This window comes from Triplophysa rosa, linkage group LG9 (assembly GCF_024868665.1).
Source record: "Triplophysa rosa linkage group LG9, Trosa_1v2, whole genome shotgun sequence".
NCBI lineage: Eukaryota > Metazoa > Chordata > Actinopteri > Cypriniformes > Nemacheilidae > Triplophysa > Triplophysa rosa.
The window spans coordinates 24,819,908-24,839,460 of NC_079898.1; the positions used below are offsets into that span (position 1 = coordinate 24,819,908).

At 37.5% G+C, this 19,553-nt stretch overlaps 3 protein-coding genes across 3 annotated transcripts in view; all 3 read right to left on the reverse strand.

Moving 5' to 3' along the window:
* Positions 1-5,279, reverse strand: part of LOC130558756 (collagen alpha-6(VI) chain) — a 36,652-nt gene extending 31,373 nt beyond the window's left edge. Inside the window, exons 1-3 of the mRNA XM_057341357.1 lie at positions 4,981-5,279; positions 1,760-1,854; positions 64-657 (exon numbers count right to left, since the gene is read on the reverse strand). Of these exons, the coding sequence (XP_057197340.1) occupies positions 64-657; positions 1,760-1,835 (670 nt within the window). The 5' untranslated portion in view covers positions 1,836-1,854; positions 4,981-5,279. The remainder of the gene's footprint in view (positions 1-63; positions 658-1,759; positions 1,855-4,980) is intronic.
* Positions 5,280-10,225: 4,946 nt separating this feature from the next.
* LOC130559328 (S100P-binding protein-like) lies at positions 10,226-14,115 on the reverse strand. Its single transcript, XM_057342331.1, has 6 exons — positions 14,029-14,115; positions 12,503-13,298; positions 12,183-12,301; positions 11,394-11,488; positions 11,170-11,281; positions 10,226-10,675 (listed from the first exon to the last, which is right to left on the reverse strand). Exons 2-6 carry the CDS (start codon positions 13,244-13,246, stop codon positions 10,558-10,560), a joined length of 1,188 nt encoding a protein of 395 aa, XP_057198314.1. The 5' UTR covers positions 13,247-13,298; positions 14,029-14,115; the 3' UTR covers positions 10,226-10,557.
* Positions 14,116-15,607: 1,492 nt separating this feature from the next.
* tsnax (translin-associated factor X) lies at positions 15,608-19,153 on the reverse strand. Its single transcript, XM_057342340.1, has 6 exons — positions 18,831-19,153; positions 18,587-18,679; positions 18,130-18,244; positions 17,672-17,802; positions 16,521-16,639; positions 15,608-16,303 (listed from the first exon to the last, which is right to left on the reverse strand). Exons 1-6 carry the CDS (start codon positions 18,844-18,846, stop codon positions 15,926-15,928), a joined length of 852 nt encoding a protein of 283 aa, XP_057198323.1. The 5' UTR covers positions 18,847-19,153; the 3' UTR covers positions 15,608-15,925.
* Between the last annotated feature and the right edge of the window lie 400 nt (positions 19,154-19,553).

Below are 19,553 nucleotides of genomic sequence, written 5' to 3' on the forward strand. Positions count from 1 at the left end.
AAGTACTTCTTTTATTTTATCACAATATAACATTAAATCCTGTGTTTAAACAAATAGACTTACCTTTGGTTGTCACGGAGACCTCTACAGTAGTACACAGTTCATGAATGATACTCTGAGAGATTCCCTGCAGAGCCGCGAAGTCCGAGACGCTGTAGACATGTTGATCGTACGGCCTGTTGGCGATCTGTTTCAGCAAGATATCGTCTGCATCTTTGATCCCGATGGCGTACAACTTGATCCCTCTTTCTCTGAGCTTCTGAGCGTGCGGTTCCACCTCATCCTGCGAGTTTCCATCCGTGATGACGACGGCAATCTGAGGAACGTTGTTCTGCGTGCGACTTCCCGCCTCCGGGACGAAATGATGGTTCAGCAGGAACTCTAAACCCTGGCCGGTATGCGTGCCGCCGGTTTTATAACGCAAATTCTTTATGTAGTTGAGAATGTCCTCTTTGTTCTGGTAAGTATTGAGTAAAAACTCTGTGCGGGGTGTGTCGCTGTACTGGACCAGACCGAGGCGCACTTTGTCGGGGGCGACTTCGAAGATGCTTACTAGCGAGGAGAGGAATACACGGATTTGTTGGAAGTTTTCCAGCCCGATGCTGGCCGAGCCATCCACCAGGAACACAATGTCAGCCACGGCCTCCTGCGTACATACTGAGAGAGAGAAAACATGACTTTAGATTAGGGTTGGGAACCGAGAACCGGGTCTGTTTTTTTTTTTAAAGAACCGGAACCGTGAGCAATTTATACGTTTCGGTTCCAAAAACGGTTCTGATGCGACAGATTGGCATTTAACTACACAACACATCGGTTTCCATGACTGTGCACGCACACCACAGATGCGGGGTTTAATATTTCTTTTTATATTTCATTAATTTAGGGAAATAAGCAAGTGTCTTAGCCCTCATTGGACTATTTGGATGTTATTGATAGTGTAAAAACATCAACTTTAAAGCACATTTGATTGATGGATTAGCATTACTCGACATTACTTACTACCTTACAGTCCGCAACACTACATTCAATTAATGTAAAATAGTTAAAGGGGGGATGCAACGGTGTTTCATGCATTCTGACTTCTTTACAATGTTAAACATGCTGGCTTCTCATCCTTAACATGGTCAACTTGTCAAAAACGAGTTGGACGTATGATGTAGTATTTCTGTGCTCGATACACTCCCCCAGCGTTCGTATTAGTTTCGGAAAGTTCTTTTCGAATAAGAAAATCCGTTTCGTAACAACTTTTCTTAGTCCCTTATTGGACAATTCTCCCGGAAAAGCACGTGGCACACCCATGCGTCAACCAAGGATAGCGAGTGAAGGAGCATGCGCATACGTCACTTTCACTTGTGTGCAGGAGAGAGATAGCACTACGTTCGCGAAGTTCAGCTGTATTTGTTTGTTCACTGTCGCACACGTCGTATGTTTTTGGAAATAATCGTACAGCTGTATCTGTCTTTTATAAATGTGATCAAACTAAAGACTCTACTGATATTTGAAGGGTACGATACTACTCTGTAAGTACTCAAAATTAACACAAGATATGCAGAAACTGTCCAAGTTACGGTCAGTTTAAAAAATAATAATATTTAATTCAAATGGAATCGGGAATCGTTAGGCAAAAATGGAACCGGAATCGGAACCGTAAAAGTTCTTACGATACCCAACCCTACTTTAGATACAGAATATTCTGAAGACTGAATAAAGATTTTGGAATATACTGAACATTCTCATCTGTCAGAAAATGTGGCCTTACCAACTTTCTGGCCATTGTTGACATGAAAACACACTGTTAGAAGAAGCAATCCAAGTAATTCCCAATCCTTCTTCATCCTGACAGTTCCTCGTGCCCTGACAAAAAAGGAACAAATAAATTTAAGCAAAAATGATCAAATATATTAGTGTACTAGGTACCGTATGAAGGAAAACTCATATTATTCCATTTTAAATCAAATTTGGCAGATGCTTTTATCTAAAACAATCTGATTCAATGTATATTTTATCGGTTTTTGCTTCCCTTGAGATTGAATTCATGACATTTTTGTTGCTAACACAATCCTCCACCAAGTGAAATACAAGAACATCAAGATTTATTTCCTCTCAATCTTTCCCTTTTCCCATAAAAATAAAGATGTTTTGAGAGACCGTCAGGTTGAGATCTATGAGATCCACTGCTTTGTGTATGTTCCTGGGATTTCAAGCACTTGTGCTTGTCTACTCAGCACACAGACATGATGAACATACTGTACTGTACCCTACACTACACATACAGTATATCATGGTTGAGAAAGTCCAGAGAGCCAAGATTCCATGTCTGTATTATTTACATGAATGGAAACGCGGATATGACGTCATTGACAGGCGATTGCCAGACACGGTCCGTGTCACTGGTTAAAATGGCAATTTTCTCAAGATTTACAAATAGTAGGAAACATTTGAGATATTGTAAGAACTCAACTGAACACAATATATAACACTGGCCTAGTGGTTATTGGATATTTTCCTGCAAAAAAAGTTACGAACTGCACCTTTAACATTACCATCACAGCTTTTGTGTGCTTCGATCTAAAGAAACATACAGTTCCACATCCACATAAATGTAATAATTTGATCGCTATCTGCACACTTTGGGAATCAAACCCTACAGTAGCTTCATGCTGTTCTAGTTAAGCTGCAGATGAAAACACCTTCACTGCAGTCTGAATGTTTATGCAAAGCTAAAGAGTCATCGAGACAGCGTTTGGAGATGGGATGATGTTTCTGATCTTCCTTAGTCTGAGAATTATTCTTACAGACCTTTAAAACATCTGCTCAGTCAAAATATTTACTTGAGATGACTCTTCAAGCCAGCAGATAAAGACCAGAGAGACATCCCTAACAGAGCAGCAGCGTTACAGGACAGAATTATTTACAGTACTCACACGTTACACATGCAGTTTATTAGCGATCAAATAATTAATTTTATTTCATTCCAAGAACAAAAAGAAATGAGTAATCTGTGTTGGATTGATGGCACAAGCCTTGTCTTCAAATCTTTTGTTGGTTTGTTGCATCATTTATAATACAAACGATTCCCAGAAAACACACGTTTTTCATTTATGTAAATAAATAATTATTTATGTAAATGTAGATCTGTGTCGTATGTAAACGCATAACCTGCACTGTACATACACACACATTTGGATAACTAGTACACAATCATTTATGGCTGATATATGAACTATTAACAAACTATTAAACACAAAATCAGAAATTTTTCTATTAAATTTTTCCCAATTGTTTTATTTCATCATTTTCAGTCAATTACTATATTAAATGGTAACACTTTCCAAGAGAGACGTCGTTCGTTTTTTTAGCTTTTCTTTAAGAACGTTAATATATTTATGATGAAAATGAAAATGAGTACTTTGGTGTTAGATTTCGTTGAAATGCTGAAGAGATCATATAGTAATGTTTACGTGCATGTGCATGCAATTCTATATTTACAGCACTAGTATTTAAAAGTTGGGCATAAATCACTTATTAATATTTTTTCACAATTCATTGCCATTTTATCAAGCAACTTCCTGAGAAAACACTTTGAAACACTACTGAAGGAGCTCCATTCTGTGCTCTTACTCGTAGCTTTTTTTGTCATAATCCAGTCAAAGACAATAATTTTAAAACATTCTTGCTACATAAATTTTTACGTTTTGAAAACGACAAAAACTAATATATTTGCATAATTACATCTTTCAAGCACTTAAGCATATAAGGTTTATAAGGTCAGGTAACCCTAAACATTAAAACGCCAGTGTTTGCAACTAAATGCAAACAAAACTCTGCTATTGGTCTTTTATTTACATTATTATATATACTGTATATATATATATATATATATATATGTGTGTGTGTGTGTGTGTGTGTACGAAAAAGGGTTTAAGCATAAAAACAATAAGTGTAATGCTGCTTTAAACTGTTGTTGTTCAAAATAAAGTAAAAGTTTCCTGTTAAATTTGATTGCAAAAAATAAATATCACACATTTTTCCATGATTTACAGAAGACACCCACTAAACTGTAACTCAGTGTAACAATCTTGTCAGGCCTATTTACAACAAAAATCTATTTATGACATATTAAAAGACTAACTACTTTCACCCCAAATGCTAATTAGTTGTAATTTTACATTTTTAAAAATGTGCCACTATCCTAGGTTTTGCCAATTTGTCAATAAGAATTTTTTACTCATTTAAAGCACAATAAAGTGCAATATGCTCGCTTATTCTTTTAAATATTTTAATATGTACAAGTCAGAATAAGCATGTTGTTTTCATTTGTACATAAATATTGTGTTACACTGAATGCCAATGTAACATTATTTCATCCAAATTTTGACATTTTATTCTCCAAAAACTTAAAACCATAAAATAGACATTTTACTTACATTTAATGTGCTTTCTATGGACATGAAATCACTTTTGTACATTTAATTTAAAATAAATAACCCTCTTTCTTTCTCTCAACAGGTAATGGTCTGGCTTTTGCTGAAACCAGTAACTTTGTATTAGCACCTATTGTATTATTGCTCCTGTATGACATATCGCTTATTGCTCCCTGAACTCTCTGTAAGTCGCTTTGGATAAAAGCGTCTGCTAAATGACTACATGTAAATGTATTTGATGGGAACATCTTAATGTCTTTGACACATATATTTAATTCATTGTAATCATCATCATCTTACAACTGAACACAAAGACCACAAAAGCATGAGTAAAATACATTTTGAAAGTGTATGATTTTCATATAAAATTCAACCCGGCTTTGCCTGTTTCATATGAGGATGTCGTGTATTTGAAATGTAACCACAATGTCCTCCTTCTAGGTTTATTTCTATGACTGTTATTTAGGACTGCCTGAATTATAGTGTTTAAAAATAAATCATATTTAAAGCTACACTGTTAATATTCAAAATGAACAGAATAAAGAAGTGAACTTACACACAGCGGCACCAAAGACGAGGGTCGAATCAACCTGAAGGCTCTGAATGAAGAACTCGGAATCTGAAAGTGTTCAGAGAATCATATCAAGCCACTCCTCGACACCATCATCCTCAAGATGTTCATCTTCATTTCCATTTTAGGAGAAGACGACTCGTGAGACACACACACACACAATAGCTTTAGAATTTGTTTATCTTCACTATAGAAAAGCCTTCTCTTTTGGTTTATTGCAAATTATATCAGCTTTGTGTCTCCTGCTAACATAAATCTCTTCATGTATCAATACAGCACTGAATGTTGATGGCCTTCAAAATACTTTCTTTCTATATGAATTTAATACGAATATTAAACGTACCCCCTATGGTATAACAGTAAAAACAAGAAAGACTGAGAAACTTGCCAATGTCCTAACAGGACCAAAACACAGAGATCCTCAGGATTGGAGTCTTAAAAATTGGTTGTGAATTGGCATTAGATCACAAAAACTTGGGATACGTTTGAGCCAAAAATCTGAATCATACTGATCCCAGCAGAGAGGATTTCAGAAACCAAACAATGCAATAAAACTTTAAAACTGATCAAAAATACAACATTTGTGTCATGTAATATACACGCAAACATTATATTTTTATTTTGCTTTTGATTAGTTGAACTGTTAAAGTAATCAATTAGAAGTATCCCTATTTATCCTTATTTAACTTTCTTGTCTTTTTTATTTTTATATGATGGTTTATTAAGATTGATTATGTGACTGATTGACCGTTTCTCCTCTGGATATAATTGTCTATCGCTAATGAAAGTAACTGATTAATCATTAATTGAATAGTTGATTGATGTAAGTGATATAAACATGAAGAGTTGTGACCGATATGTGACCGAAACGTTTGTTGAATTTAAACATGCACCGAGCACTTTATTTTGCGCCTTGTGAATAAAGAAGATTGTTAATATCTCGGCCTGTAATCCTTTTTTGGAGACATAGCAAACGAATTGGATAGAATTGATTGGCAACTTGAAATCGTGTTAAATGTGATTGGAATTCAGCATAAAGATCCTCCTTTTGTCTTTTTTCTTATAAATTAGATGTAGACATTTGGCTGCCGGTGCCTATTACACTTTTCAGTAGTTTACAAAATAAAAAAGAGATTTTGGCACCATAAAATAATCCCAATTGAAAGTGTTTTAGCACAAGCATCAGTGATGAACCAGTCAAAAGTAGGGCAAATGCAAAGTCTCTCGGGTGAATGCAATGCCAAACATTACTGAGTGAATGCAAAAGCATTGATTTTTTTGTTTGCCCATCTCATATGGTTCCCCATCAACACAGCCCTTTATGGCCTCCTTAGAGCGTCATTTGAAAAAGGGTGATCCAATTCCCTTTTGCTTTGTAAAAAACGGCACAAACCTAAGACAGATGACCTGATCCTGGATACCAAAAGATGGGATTTCCAAATTAAACTTTTTGAACAACTGGCCCCTGGTCATTTTTATCACTAATAAAGACCCTCAGAGCTACAGTTCAGATCTGGCAGATTCAGTCTTTTTCACCACATGAGCACTGCTAAAGTGGGATGAATTCTTCACCATATTAGTTTATACAATGATGAAAACATGACAGATCAGTGGGTATATCTAAGGCTGTGATTGAAGTTGAATGCTTTTCATAATATTAAATGTTTTCATAATATTAAAGATCTGCTACATATAAACAAGGAACCGAACAGAATATTCCAACCCTTTTAATGTGTTTTCTGCATTGTATACTTAGACTTTCAAAGAATAACACCCAGTCACATACATTATATTCACCAAAATACACAATATTTTCCAATTCGCAATCCACCTGGTCTATATAAATTATACTGATGATGATCATCTGCTCAGCAGTGCCATGTGTTACATTTATCAATTGTGTTACAAAAAATCAATTACATTTATGTGAACACCTTATGATCAGCTCAGGTGCTTTTTCAAATTTGCTTTTTTATAGGCCTTACATACAAAACAACTGCAATAAAATGTCTTACTGACTATGACAATGTTTTGTTGCCATTGATTTTGCTCTTTGAGTGTATAAACACAAAACCACAGTAAACATGAACACAATTATATCTATGCTAAATATAACAGAAAGCTTGGTCTTACCTCATCATACACTTTGCGGTGTGGGGTTACTCAATTAAAGATCTTCTAAATATTTAAGTCCACGTTAAATAACGGGAAATTGTAAAAGGGTACTATGATTAGAAAAAAAGAATCGATTCTGATTTCGTTTATCTCTAACTAATGTGTGTAACCGCACTGGCACGTTAGACGAGAAGCAAATGTGGTTCTTTATTTTTCGTATGTTTGATGTTAAACAATCAAACCATTTTGTAATGAATTGGCGCTGGTATATGAAACTGGTCGCGCCGTAACGTTACGCCACTTCATTACGTTGAACTGGTGGTTAAAATGATGATAGCCATTAGACAACTAAAGTTGAGCGACTTGAACAAACAGTAATTTATTTAAACAAACCCTAAGTGCACGTAATATTATTAAGGGGTCCCGTTTGATCACTGTACCACATTCGTTGATTGTTTGACAACGGAAACATAAAAATGTGTTAATGTGATTCAGCTTTATTTGGGCATTCTATCTGTATTTAAAAAGCGAAGCAGATGTAAGGTACCACTAGAGAGATATGCGTACCCAACTTGATGACGTCATAAATAAGGTAAGCAGCGCATGGCGTCATTTGTCAACTCTATACATGGGCCTAGCCAGAGCCGTTGAATATGAGAGTTACGACATTCGATCTCGCCGCCGTAAGGTCACGTGGTTCATGGAGCCCCCAATAGTTCCAAACAAATTCGTGCTCAACCTATTTAAATGGATTTTAGGGGGACAGATAACAGTAACGGCATACAAATTTAGTAATTGGTTTTTCTACAGTTAAAACCAAAAAAACATGGTTACTGTAGTAAAACAATGGTTTTGCCCTAAGTAATCAATGCACCAAAAAACCATGGTTACTACACTTGTACCACAAAAAAATACCATGGTTAAGTTTCGTAAGGGTAGGTTGGCTACATTTATAGCAGCATTTTATCTTGGAGTAATATAATATAAGATCAGTCTTTGTGTTTAATTTTAACATTACATTTCAACCGTCAACTCGTTAAAATGTAAAAACAGGCAGTTATTTCACCAACTGTACCGCAAATGCCTTTGGGAGACACTGAAATGAATGAGCCTGTTTGGAGTTTGGAACTATGGCTCCATGACGCGAGTTACTTCCGCATTCCATTCTTCCTATGGCGGTCTATGTGAGTGTCGTAACTCTCATATTCAGCGGCCCTGGGCCTAGCTACTTTCTATCAATATAAAATAGTTGCCGACACTGCCTGTAGAAATGAATTAAAACGACGTACAGTGTTCAAAACAGAATCGCAGCCAGCAGTTTGAACAGTACCTGACTGTAACAAAACTCACCTGTCAGGTGTTTGAGCTCCTATATGGAGGTTGTCTTTCGACAAAGATTAACCCTAAAGACGTGTTATTTACTAGTTCTTTTCCCATTTTCAGTACAATTCTTTGAAAGAGTGCTTGTCAGGACAGAAACCGTACTTGGTTTACTCAAACAGCCGAATTAAAAGTGAACAGCAACGCTCTCTTGTGGCCAAACCACAGAATTGCTTTTCTAAAGGGTTCTATAGCGTACTAAACGACACTAAAGAGAACCTGACTAGGCTAGATCATAGGCTAAATTTTCTCACCGTCCTTATCATTTTAAAATCATAAATAAATAAATAAAATAAAAACTAAAGATAAACTGAGCATTAACAGCAAAATTAAGCATATAATATAACAAAATTGCTCAAAAAATGTATAATATACAAGTTTCACTTTTTGAATGGAATTAGTGAAATAAATCAACTTTTTGATGATATTCTAATTATACGACCAGCACCTGTATATCAAAATATACAGTAGGCCTAAATAAAACCAAAGTAAAACAACGTTTTACCCTGGGCAAAAGGTATCTTTAGTACAGATCATTAATCCTCACTATGAGCTAAAAATGAACATGTTTAGAGAAGTAAAAAAATCTCATTCCTGAAAATACAGATTCACTTAGCTCAGTTTGGTAGAGCATTACGTTGTCCTCACGGTGGCTGCATTGTTAGGCATCTTGTGTCTTGACCTCAGAGTTTGAGTTTATGCTCAAGTTTGGATCTTGTATAAATCTGTTCTTGAGCCTTTTCACCTGCTGATGACTGGCTGTTTTTACACTCTATACATGCCCTGTTTTAAGATGAATCATAATTATTTTAGTTTAGATGTAATGGCTGGATATTCATGCAAGTGGTACTTTTTACTCCACTGACACAATTATTTATTTAATAGAAGCATGTGTGCGTTTAGATTCTGTCATGTATGGGGAAATAATCCGGATGGTGCTCACAGCAGTTTATTTTCTGATCGTCTGGTTTATTTTTCTGATCTTCAAGATGTTGGGAACTTGACACACTCATCAGTTGATTATAGAGATCAGCAGTGAGGTTACATTGAATGCACGTTTATTTGATAATTGTTGTTTATTTATGTGTACAGAACATGAGAGCTCAGATGAGCTCCCTAGCACAATTTATGCAACTAATGAACTAATAGAAATAAACTAATGCAACAACTGTCAATGCCCTTGTGTTTATGGTGATGATGCAGCTCATTTTTGGCAGCATGGGCTGTGAATGTTACAAACATTAACACATACTATGTGTGTTGATATTTGAATAAACCTTAATCCTCAATTGATGTTTATTAATGAGCAACTGATTTTATATTAAAGCAATGTTTGAATATGTGTTCATGCTTAGATTTAATACCTGTTGTGTGTTGTATTGTGTCCAATTGCCCCTTGTAAGATTAATAAAGAAATAATTGCTTTACAAAGCAAGTAAATACAATATTTAACTAATTACTCATTCTTCCGGAGACATTTAGAATAAAATCACCTTTATTCAAACAGTTGCCTTCATATGTGAAAAATAATGAGATCAAAGGCAGAACAAATGTCAAATTGTTTATTTTACAATTTATAATGCAAGGTATAAAAACTAGCTTAAAATGTAATGAATGAAACCAAAACCTAATTCCAAAATACTAAGGAATTAGAAAATGAAGCCTATTAAATATTCTTCTTGAAAAGAAAACTTTAAACATTTGGCTAGATACTGAAACTAAACCTGCTGTGTAGCTATTAAGAGTGGAGCTGTGGTGGATTCAGTGCTGGTTAGCTGTGGGACTAAACCAAAAATAAAGATCATGCAAAAACCCCACATCAAATCTATTTGCATGTTGAAATGAACAGCAGCACACCACACTCTGTGAACTTACAAACACACAAACACACACACATGCACAAACAGACACAAAAACACTTCTCCGTGCACAACACTAACCAGCAGGATATTCTGTACAGTATGTAAGACGGAGACATGTTTATCAAGGAATATAAAGGTTTAAGATACGATTTTCATAAACAGACAACAGTTATATATTAATACAAAAGTGAAAATAAAATCTATATCAGACCACCGGGCTCCTGTGAAAAATATCAGGCACTTTAGCGAAGCGTCTGAGACAGAGCTGATTCCTCTTCTGCCACTCACTGAGAGACAGCAACGGACCTCTGACACGATAGTTTCTGCAAACACGAAGAGAGGAAACAAACAACTAGGCCTGGGCAAAAAAATCTATTAATCGTTTTTTAAAATGCGGTCGATTAATATACCCAAGTGTGTTTAAAGTTTAATATACAGGTTTGTGGCTCTTCATTTCATTTTTTAATTCACCATTGTAATCTGATATTTACTGATATAATTATTTAGTATTTAATATGAATTAATATTACTGACTTTTTTAGAAATATCTATAGGATTTGTATTAAATCTATACTCATTGACTCGAATCGAGAGCTTGTGAATCGGAATCAAATCGTAACGTCAGACTCAATACCCAGCCCTACAAACAACCAAAGGAATGAAGAAAGTTTGTAAAATCAAAAATCGTTTTGTGTCATTTTGCAAGTTTCTGATGTCTTTTTTACATCTGTAGCAGTACAACGAACACCATAATGAGTATAAATAATGAACGATTTACATACAAAAGCATATTTCCACATTGGAAAATTTTCCATACCTCTGCGTGAGATCTGATGGGTGCTGCCAGTGACCTCCATCACATCCTGACCGCTGATGGTGACGCTGACCGGCGACCGTGTTCATCAGATGATGGAGTTCTGTCATCACACCTGCAAAGATGAAACAACACATTCAGAGACCTGCACGTCAAGGACTCCAACTGAATGTGTTCAATGTGGAAACGATTTAAAGTCGTTTGAATGCACATATGTAGTCTGCTACCATCTCTCGCTCCGTTTGTTTCCATATGTCTCATGACAGACTCCACATAGGCTTTTTTAGCTCTCTTCCAGTCTTCGCCACGATATGGCACAGACCTAGACCCAACACAGATTTCTTTCGTATTATTTCAGTTATTAGCAGACATCCTTACATCAGGAGTTCCCCTGTCCTGCAGAGTTTAGAGTTTAACTTGACCTAGAAAGATCTTGACGAGGTGGATCGGGTGCGTCTGATCTCGGTTGGTGCTAAACTCTGCAGGACACCGGCCCTCCAGGAGCAGGATCGGACACCCTTAACGTACTTCAAGGAAGGAGCTGTATATCGTGGCATGACAAACTGAGCAACACAATATCTTTCTATGACACAACATCAGTTAAATTCTATTGGTTGAGCTGCCAAGTGTACTTTGACTCTTGAAGAAGTCCTCTCTTAGGGTTCCTTCTTCATTCCTGGCTTTATTTGAACCTTCTGTTAACATTTCTGTGAAAGATTTTTATTCATTCACATACAGAAGATTTGCATAAACCTGGAATGTTTTTAATTCTGTAACTAACATTCTGTTTCATTTTTATAAATGTTAAATGTATACATTTCGTCGTGTTATGTGTTGTATTGAACGGTGAATTTGCAAGACTTCCTGTTTCAGGTTTTATAATTAAAATGTACAATAAGGTCTGAAAGATGTTTGTCTGGATGAATGGATGGAGAGAAAGAGAGAGAGAGAGAGAGAGAGAGAGAGAGAGAGAGAGAGAGAGAGAGAGAGAGAGAGAGAGAGAGAGAGATGTATACCCCTGTACAGGGTAGCGGGCTCTTCGGTAGACATCACAGTCTGGTTTCCTCTCTGACTGAGTCGCTGCTGACTGGCAGACAGTCTTGGTTGTCTCTGGAACCACCACTTTTGATTTCACCTGCTCAGATGTTAACAAAGTCAGTAACATTCATAAAGACAGTCTTTTTTGGCGTAATACAAAAGGAGAATCTTATTGAAATCGTTTTGCAGCTTTATTGCAGTGTTTATAGCATCCACAGCGGTCAAGCTCTTAAAAGGACAAATAAACACTATCCAAGTAAGTAGAAAGTCAAACGCAAGAAGTAAAAAGACTTCAAACCTGAACCCGAAGGGGTAGTGAGCTTTCAAAGCTTTCGTCATTCTGAGAGGTGACGTCAAGCTTTGACTCCGTGAGCTGACTCTCCGACACTCCTTCCTCTTTCACTTCAACGGCAGGTTCCGCGGCCACCCTCTCCGGGTTCACGTGGCGGCATTTCGATTCACGAACTGGAATCCGACCGCGTGAGACCTCCCTCACCTCGCCCTTCCCATCTCCCTGACGGCCGGTTAATGAAACGTTGATGGAATTGCAAGACTCTACGTTCAGGGATGCAGGAAGCGATATGGATGGCATATCTCTGTCCCAGTTCAGAACGGGTATGGGCGAGGGCAGGTTCGCCCGGGCTTGTACAAATCTGTTCCCCGTGCATTGGGACACAGGGGTGGACATGAAGGGGGCCACGGGAGGAATGACCTTCGACCGCTGCGGCGTGACATCCTTTGTCTGTGTTGGTGTAGATCCATAAACTCCTGTTAGAAAGCCTGAAGAGTCTACAACACAGCCCTGGTCTGGAGAGCACGATTTGCACAAGCGGGGCTTTTTTAGGGGGGTCTCGCACGTCTCATCCAGACACGAATCGTCCAGTCGTCTCTTACCAGCAGTTTTGTTGGTAATCTGCATATTGCAAAGGGGGCTGCTGGCACCGTACTGCTCGTGGCACACCATGTGCGAGTACACGGACAGAGGTTTTAAGTGCTGAAATCCTGAACTGGTATAGTTATCGCCGTCTGACATTATTCTCATGCGGAGTATATCATGCACGAGAGAGGAAGGAAGGGTTTTTTGCAGGTGTGGCCTGGAAAGAAGACAAATATTCCCATCATAGCCAAGGTGCATGAGAAGAAGAACAGTGTCATGTCTTTAATTCACCTGACATGTGCCTATTAATCCATTCAGAAATAGTGTGATTTACCGCTTGGTATTGCTGTTGAGAAGCACTATCTCCATGAAAAAATACTTAAGTATACTTTAATATTTACTATAGCAAACAGTAGCATACTTTAGTGTATCATCAACTCTAATAAATAAATAAACTGTAGTAAACTCTGAAGCATACGTTTTTACTATAGTAAAATACTACAGTACTTTTTCATCAGGGGATGTCAAATTCATCCACCAGATCATTTGATCAAAGTGAGTGCAGGAGTCATCAGTATTATTGGTCCATTTGTCCAAAAGGGAACGTTACATGCAAACCATTGCATCCAAGTATCAAATCGACTTCATTTGGTCCAAAATAAAGCGCGCAAACTAACGTTAAGCACGCGTCATGTCTAAGCAGTTGCAACACAAACATGGCGTTTATGATATTTGGCAGACATGAAACGGACAAATTCATATAGATGCTTGAAGAAAAACATTTCGCAAACGCTTCATCGTGGTTGTAAACGTCACAAATGTCTATTGTGAGGCGATGTGTAACGTACATGCGCGTGATTTAAAACAGTCAATTGACTTTTAATCTGACAATTAAGATGATGACATTGTTTAAAAAGTTGTCTGCTGAGTGTGAACTGCACGTTTACCTGGTGAAGAAGGTGTGATTTCTTCTGAAACTGTGATTGAAGTGCTAAAAAAAAGTGGAGCGTGTATTAAAGATTATTACGTCAACCCCCCTCATCGACGTTGTCTTGGTCGCGCGGGTCACGCCTCGTATTTATAACCTCGCCGTCACAGTCCCGTCTGATTGGCTGAAATCCAAAATGTGCAAACAAACGTTATTACATTTTCTTCGTGATTTAATTCATTGCCGCTTAAAATGCTTAAGTGACGCCAATTTCCCCTTAAAGTATAACACTTTAAATACAAGTATTTCTCGTCTGAAGTATTTCTGGGTTTGAATTATGAATCTTGGCGCGTGAACTACGTGAAGCTAGGTTGGCCAGTACTCTTACCTGATTGGCTGAAAGGGAAGGAAATATTTATCGATCTTTGAGGTTAACAGGATGACTTTAGCCTTAGAATGTTCCAGTAAATTACCAGTATGTATTTTATATACCAGTAAAAACATGTACACGTTTATAGTTTTACAAGGTTTTATAAGGTCACACTTCTATCTTAATGTATAGTGTTGCTTTCTTACGTAGTACTAAATTAACAACAAACCTTAATTTTAGACTTCCCTCTAAACTCTCAAGGGATTGTAAAGAAAGGCTGATAGACAGAAAGAGGAGAATAGACTCATTACAGACATAACTTGATCAGATTTTCATGGATCATAGTGTAAACAATGATATGACTTTTCATTTGTTTACAGGTTCACATCTGATTGTGAACTTTAGAGATGGGACGTTTGACACTAAGGCTTCGAAGCCTGTTTTACTCTATTGAAGAATACTGGTTCGAAACTGTGTCGAGGCTTGTATCAAATGTTTGTGATCACGTGACCGATGACGTTTGAGGCTTCATACGTCACAATTAAACACCTGAAGCGATGTGACTGATTCAAATCTTTGCCGTGCCTTCTTTCATTATAAGGAGACGCAAAATGCTCTTAATGCAAATCAGAAAATCTAAATCCAGGGATATCCTTATAATCAGTTCCACCATAAGAGGTGTCCACTGAATTGCATATTGCAACATATTTCAAACATTTTACTAGTAAAGTGACATTTCAAAACGTTGTAACGCTTTTATGTGTGGACAATGATTCTCAGACTGAAGATACAGCTGGTATTGCTTTTGTGTTAACTGGAATCAACAAGACGTGAATCATTAGAAAGTGGCTTCTATAATTGCAGCTGACCACTATGTCACTGGTAGGGTCTGTCTTTGAATCATTTTTGGTACAATCAGGAAAAAGCCTCAAAAGCTTCATCTGCCCATCTCTAGTGAACTTTATGAGTTCACTGGCATGTTACAGAACATATCTGTGGTACAAAGACAGTATTTTAGTAATCTATGAAAATCTAAATCTATAAAGCAATAAATGGCAGTGTTGTCCAAAATTATTTTGTAAATACTGGGTTTTAAATTTTATTGAGCACCTTTGAGCCTTTTAATGGAATCAACAAATGAATAATAAACGTACAATAAATAAAGCTTTGCATTTAAAAATTTAGAAAAAAAAAGAATTTATTTTACTAATACATTTGTAAAATACGGCAATCTGTTATTTGTCAAGGTGTTGAATTGGATAAGTTAGGATGGCCAAGAGACAACTTAGTACCAAAACAAGTTTTATTGACATATCCAGGACCGTTTCATCTCGTAAACATGAACCTTCGGGTAGAACTGAATGAAGTTCAGCCTTTTTGTTTCCATTTACATGCAGTACGTCACAAAACTGAGGAACACGGCATCGCAACAGCATGCAAACAATAAAACGCATCAAAACACAAATTTTTGAGTCCTTCAAAACCAAAAATACTCAGAAAGATCAACCGACAACATGCGCAGACATGGGCACTCCTTTGGGATATCCTAAGCGATCCCGTCATCTGTCTCCAAGTGCGCCGCCCTGCTGGTGAACACGTCGGCGAGCATGTGTTTGGGTATCTCAGAGCCACGCACGCGCAGGGTGTAGCACGCATCTTCCACCTTCCCCAGGCTCTGACGCAGCGTGTGCAGTTTCTTGGAGACCTCGTAGGGTCCCGTGTTGCCGATGTAAGAGAAACCGTCGTGGATTTCCCGCAGGAAGCCGCTGAGCTCGAAGGGCGTGTCCATGTCGCCATTGCCCACGCTGCTTATGCACATTCGCATAAGCTCGCCCGTCAGGTCAGCCACACCCAGCAGGTAGTCGGTTGGCGTCACCTGGAAGGTCAGCACACACGGGCCGGGACAAACGTCCTCACCACCACCCTTCAACACAAAGATGAGGACACAATCTGTGCTGTCAAATACAGCATTTACCAAATCACAGCACAAAAACTGAAAAGTTGATTTTTATCAACCAACACGATCAGATACATAACTCAACATGGCTCATTGGTTGCCGTATTATCACACAATGTTTCATTTGTAGATGAACAATTAACATTTTCAGAAGAGCTTGCGCTTACTGAAAGGTTCATCATACCTTTGTGGTTTGGTCCTCTTTCATGAAGACCAGACGGGCGTTAATCTCCTCCAGACTGATCAGCCTGCGATGTTTGATGAAGTGATGGAATGAAACGGCCTCCACATACTCCTGAATCCCTAAGAGACACAAACACGTAGAGAGACGAGACAACTCATGAAGTACATCAACTACGGATATAGTCTACATTAAAACCTCATTTTTACACCAAATATTCACCGTCGTAACCTTATAAAATGAGTAACAAGTGAAACCACTGACCTAACATCTTGCCTTTAAAGAAATTTTGTTTATAAATTTGGACTTTTTAAGGTTAGATCTTTATTTATTCTATGCTTGGCTAACATGTGTTTGTTTGTTTGTTTGTTTTGGGCTACAGTTGATCCAATACAAATAAAGCACTATAAAAATAAACCTGACTTGACTATATAATTCTATTACTATTACATATAATTTCGTAATAAAACGTAAAGTGTTGCACAAACAAGAAATGCGCCATGAACGTAGTCAAGTGCAAAGACCGCAAGTGGGGGTATTTGGACGCAGCCTTCCTCTTAATGACGGCTCTTTGGTGGTTAATTTGACAGAACAGTCACTTTACCAAATGCAAACATTCTGAATACATCCTAATGAAGAGGTTCACATACATTCATCACCTCTCTGCTTCATATCTAAATCATAAGCTGATGAAACCGGTCGGTGTGTTCATCCTTTACCAGACACAGAAACATTTCCTTTGTTTTTCTACTTTATATTTTAGTGACACAAACAGTGAAACAAAGCATGTGTGAGTCGAAACTATAGCCAGGTTTCCATCCAAAGATGGAATAAAAAATGTAATTTCCTAGAAATGTTCAGCAACACTGGATATTTTTAGTGAAGTAAAGTGCTGCTTCAATGAAAGCTAGAAAACAAAACAGATAAGACATAGAGAGGCGGTCAAGGCTGGCTTCTGAGAATCCAACCCAAATACAATGATACACGAACTGGTCTGTTTACACCCCTGTCGATCACATTCATCTGCTTACATGAACCGGGAAAAGCATGCACAATAATAGAATAATAGAAACGCTGTATAAGTTTCAGATATATCATGCATGTCAAATATCGGGTAGCTAGCTACACATTTGAAGCATTTGTGGATGGAGAACCTGGCGTGAAGGCTCGATGGAACTGATGCAGATCATCTCCTCTCAGTTCTTCAGCTATCTGTCCGATCTTCTGCCTCACACCATCCAGTTTCACATCTGCGTCGTTCAGTATGTTCTCAAAGTCTGGAACGCTGTCAAACAATCCAATACACAAGACCGCATCAGGTTCATTGACCTTTTCATCACATCTGTGCAACAGGTTTTTGAAACTCGTCTCCAACAGTGTACTGGTTGTATATGTAGACAGTATATATATACACAATACATTATGTATTGTAGATACTGTCTAAGTGCACATTCCAGTTTTTTATTTATTAAACATCTATCTATCTATCTATCTATCTATCTATCTATCTATCTATCTATCTATCTATCTATCTATCTATCTATCTATCTTAAATAGCTAGCCACTTAGTTGAACATGTAGTAAACTGGTAAAGCTCTGGAGTGCATCTCACCTGGTCACCCTGTGCAGGAGGAATATGGTCCGTTTGCTTTCAATGGTAACATCACGACTGATTTTCACCAAACGTTCATACTTATCATGTTTGGTGTCCAATTCTCGCTGGAACACTGTAGAAAAACAAGCGAGTGTCCTTCAATAATCCACACTAACAGGTGTCTGAGAAACAGTGCACACTGTTTGTCTATTTCATTTCCTTAATTAAACAAACAACAGAAATTCTAATAGTTTTTAATACAAATGCCATTATGAACCATGAGCCGTTTACTATTAAAACCATCACAAAATTCCTTTGTTTAGGGTTTTGAATGATGTTCTATTGGTTCCCATCTGCCACATTGCAAATAGGGAGGGACCCACACAGACCAATATAGTTTCCAATCAAAATAACATCATTTCCATTATAACCATTAAAATACGTTCAAATAACGTTACTTCTAAAAGATTTTCACCTTTAAAAGCAGCTATGACAGCTGAATCTGAGTTAACACAATCCTCTGATTTCAGTCCAGCATCTGTCCTCCGATTTCGGACACATCCCTCGTCTGCAAAAAAATCATAATTTGCGCAAATTTACAAATAAACAAGATCACATCTCAGGCAAATTACGTTAACTACAGAGACATCAGCGTCGAATTATGTTAAGAAATGCATTAGCACAGTAATAATGATGAATAATCGTGTGTGTGCTTTTACCTTCTCGTTTACTCATTTCTCTGCTTAAGTATATTTAAGTGGACACGTGGGTTCACCAATGGATAAACGACAACAGTAAACTGCTTTATTTCTCCAGCTGTTTGTGACCCTTGATGCTGTAAATCTCACTGAACGCATCGACTATGAACTCTCTCGTGTGTCATAATTATTGCGCATCTTCAAACGTCTGAAACTGAAAAACAACGTGTTGCAAAAACGCATCTTCAAGATCGTGTATTCGTTATAAAAGTGCCGTTTCCCATATAATACAATCCGAATTAAACTCCGGCACACGCACAGACCACCAACGTTTTCCTGCGCTGTTTAATGACGCTGCCTTGCAGAGCATTCTGGGTAACGTAGTATTCGACTAGACAAAGCACAAAACTCATTACACGAATCATTTAGCACCGGGGTCAAATAAAAGTGGTAATGTTGTAAACATTTAACCACCCAGGGTCCATTTAACCCTTTCCCATTCCCATACATGTGCATAATGTTTAAAAAAATAAACGATCTACTATAATTGTTGTTCATTATAAACAAAATGCAGATATTCTACTAAAAAATAAATTAGCTACTTAACATTTTCAAGGACAAGCAACCAAAGTCAAGCCCATTTTTTATTCGCACGTGACACCTGTAACCGTTCACAATGCAGGGATTCACTGAAAAGAACGTAATTGTAAATCACACACGAATGGCCGAAACATGCCAATACAA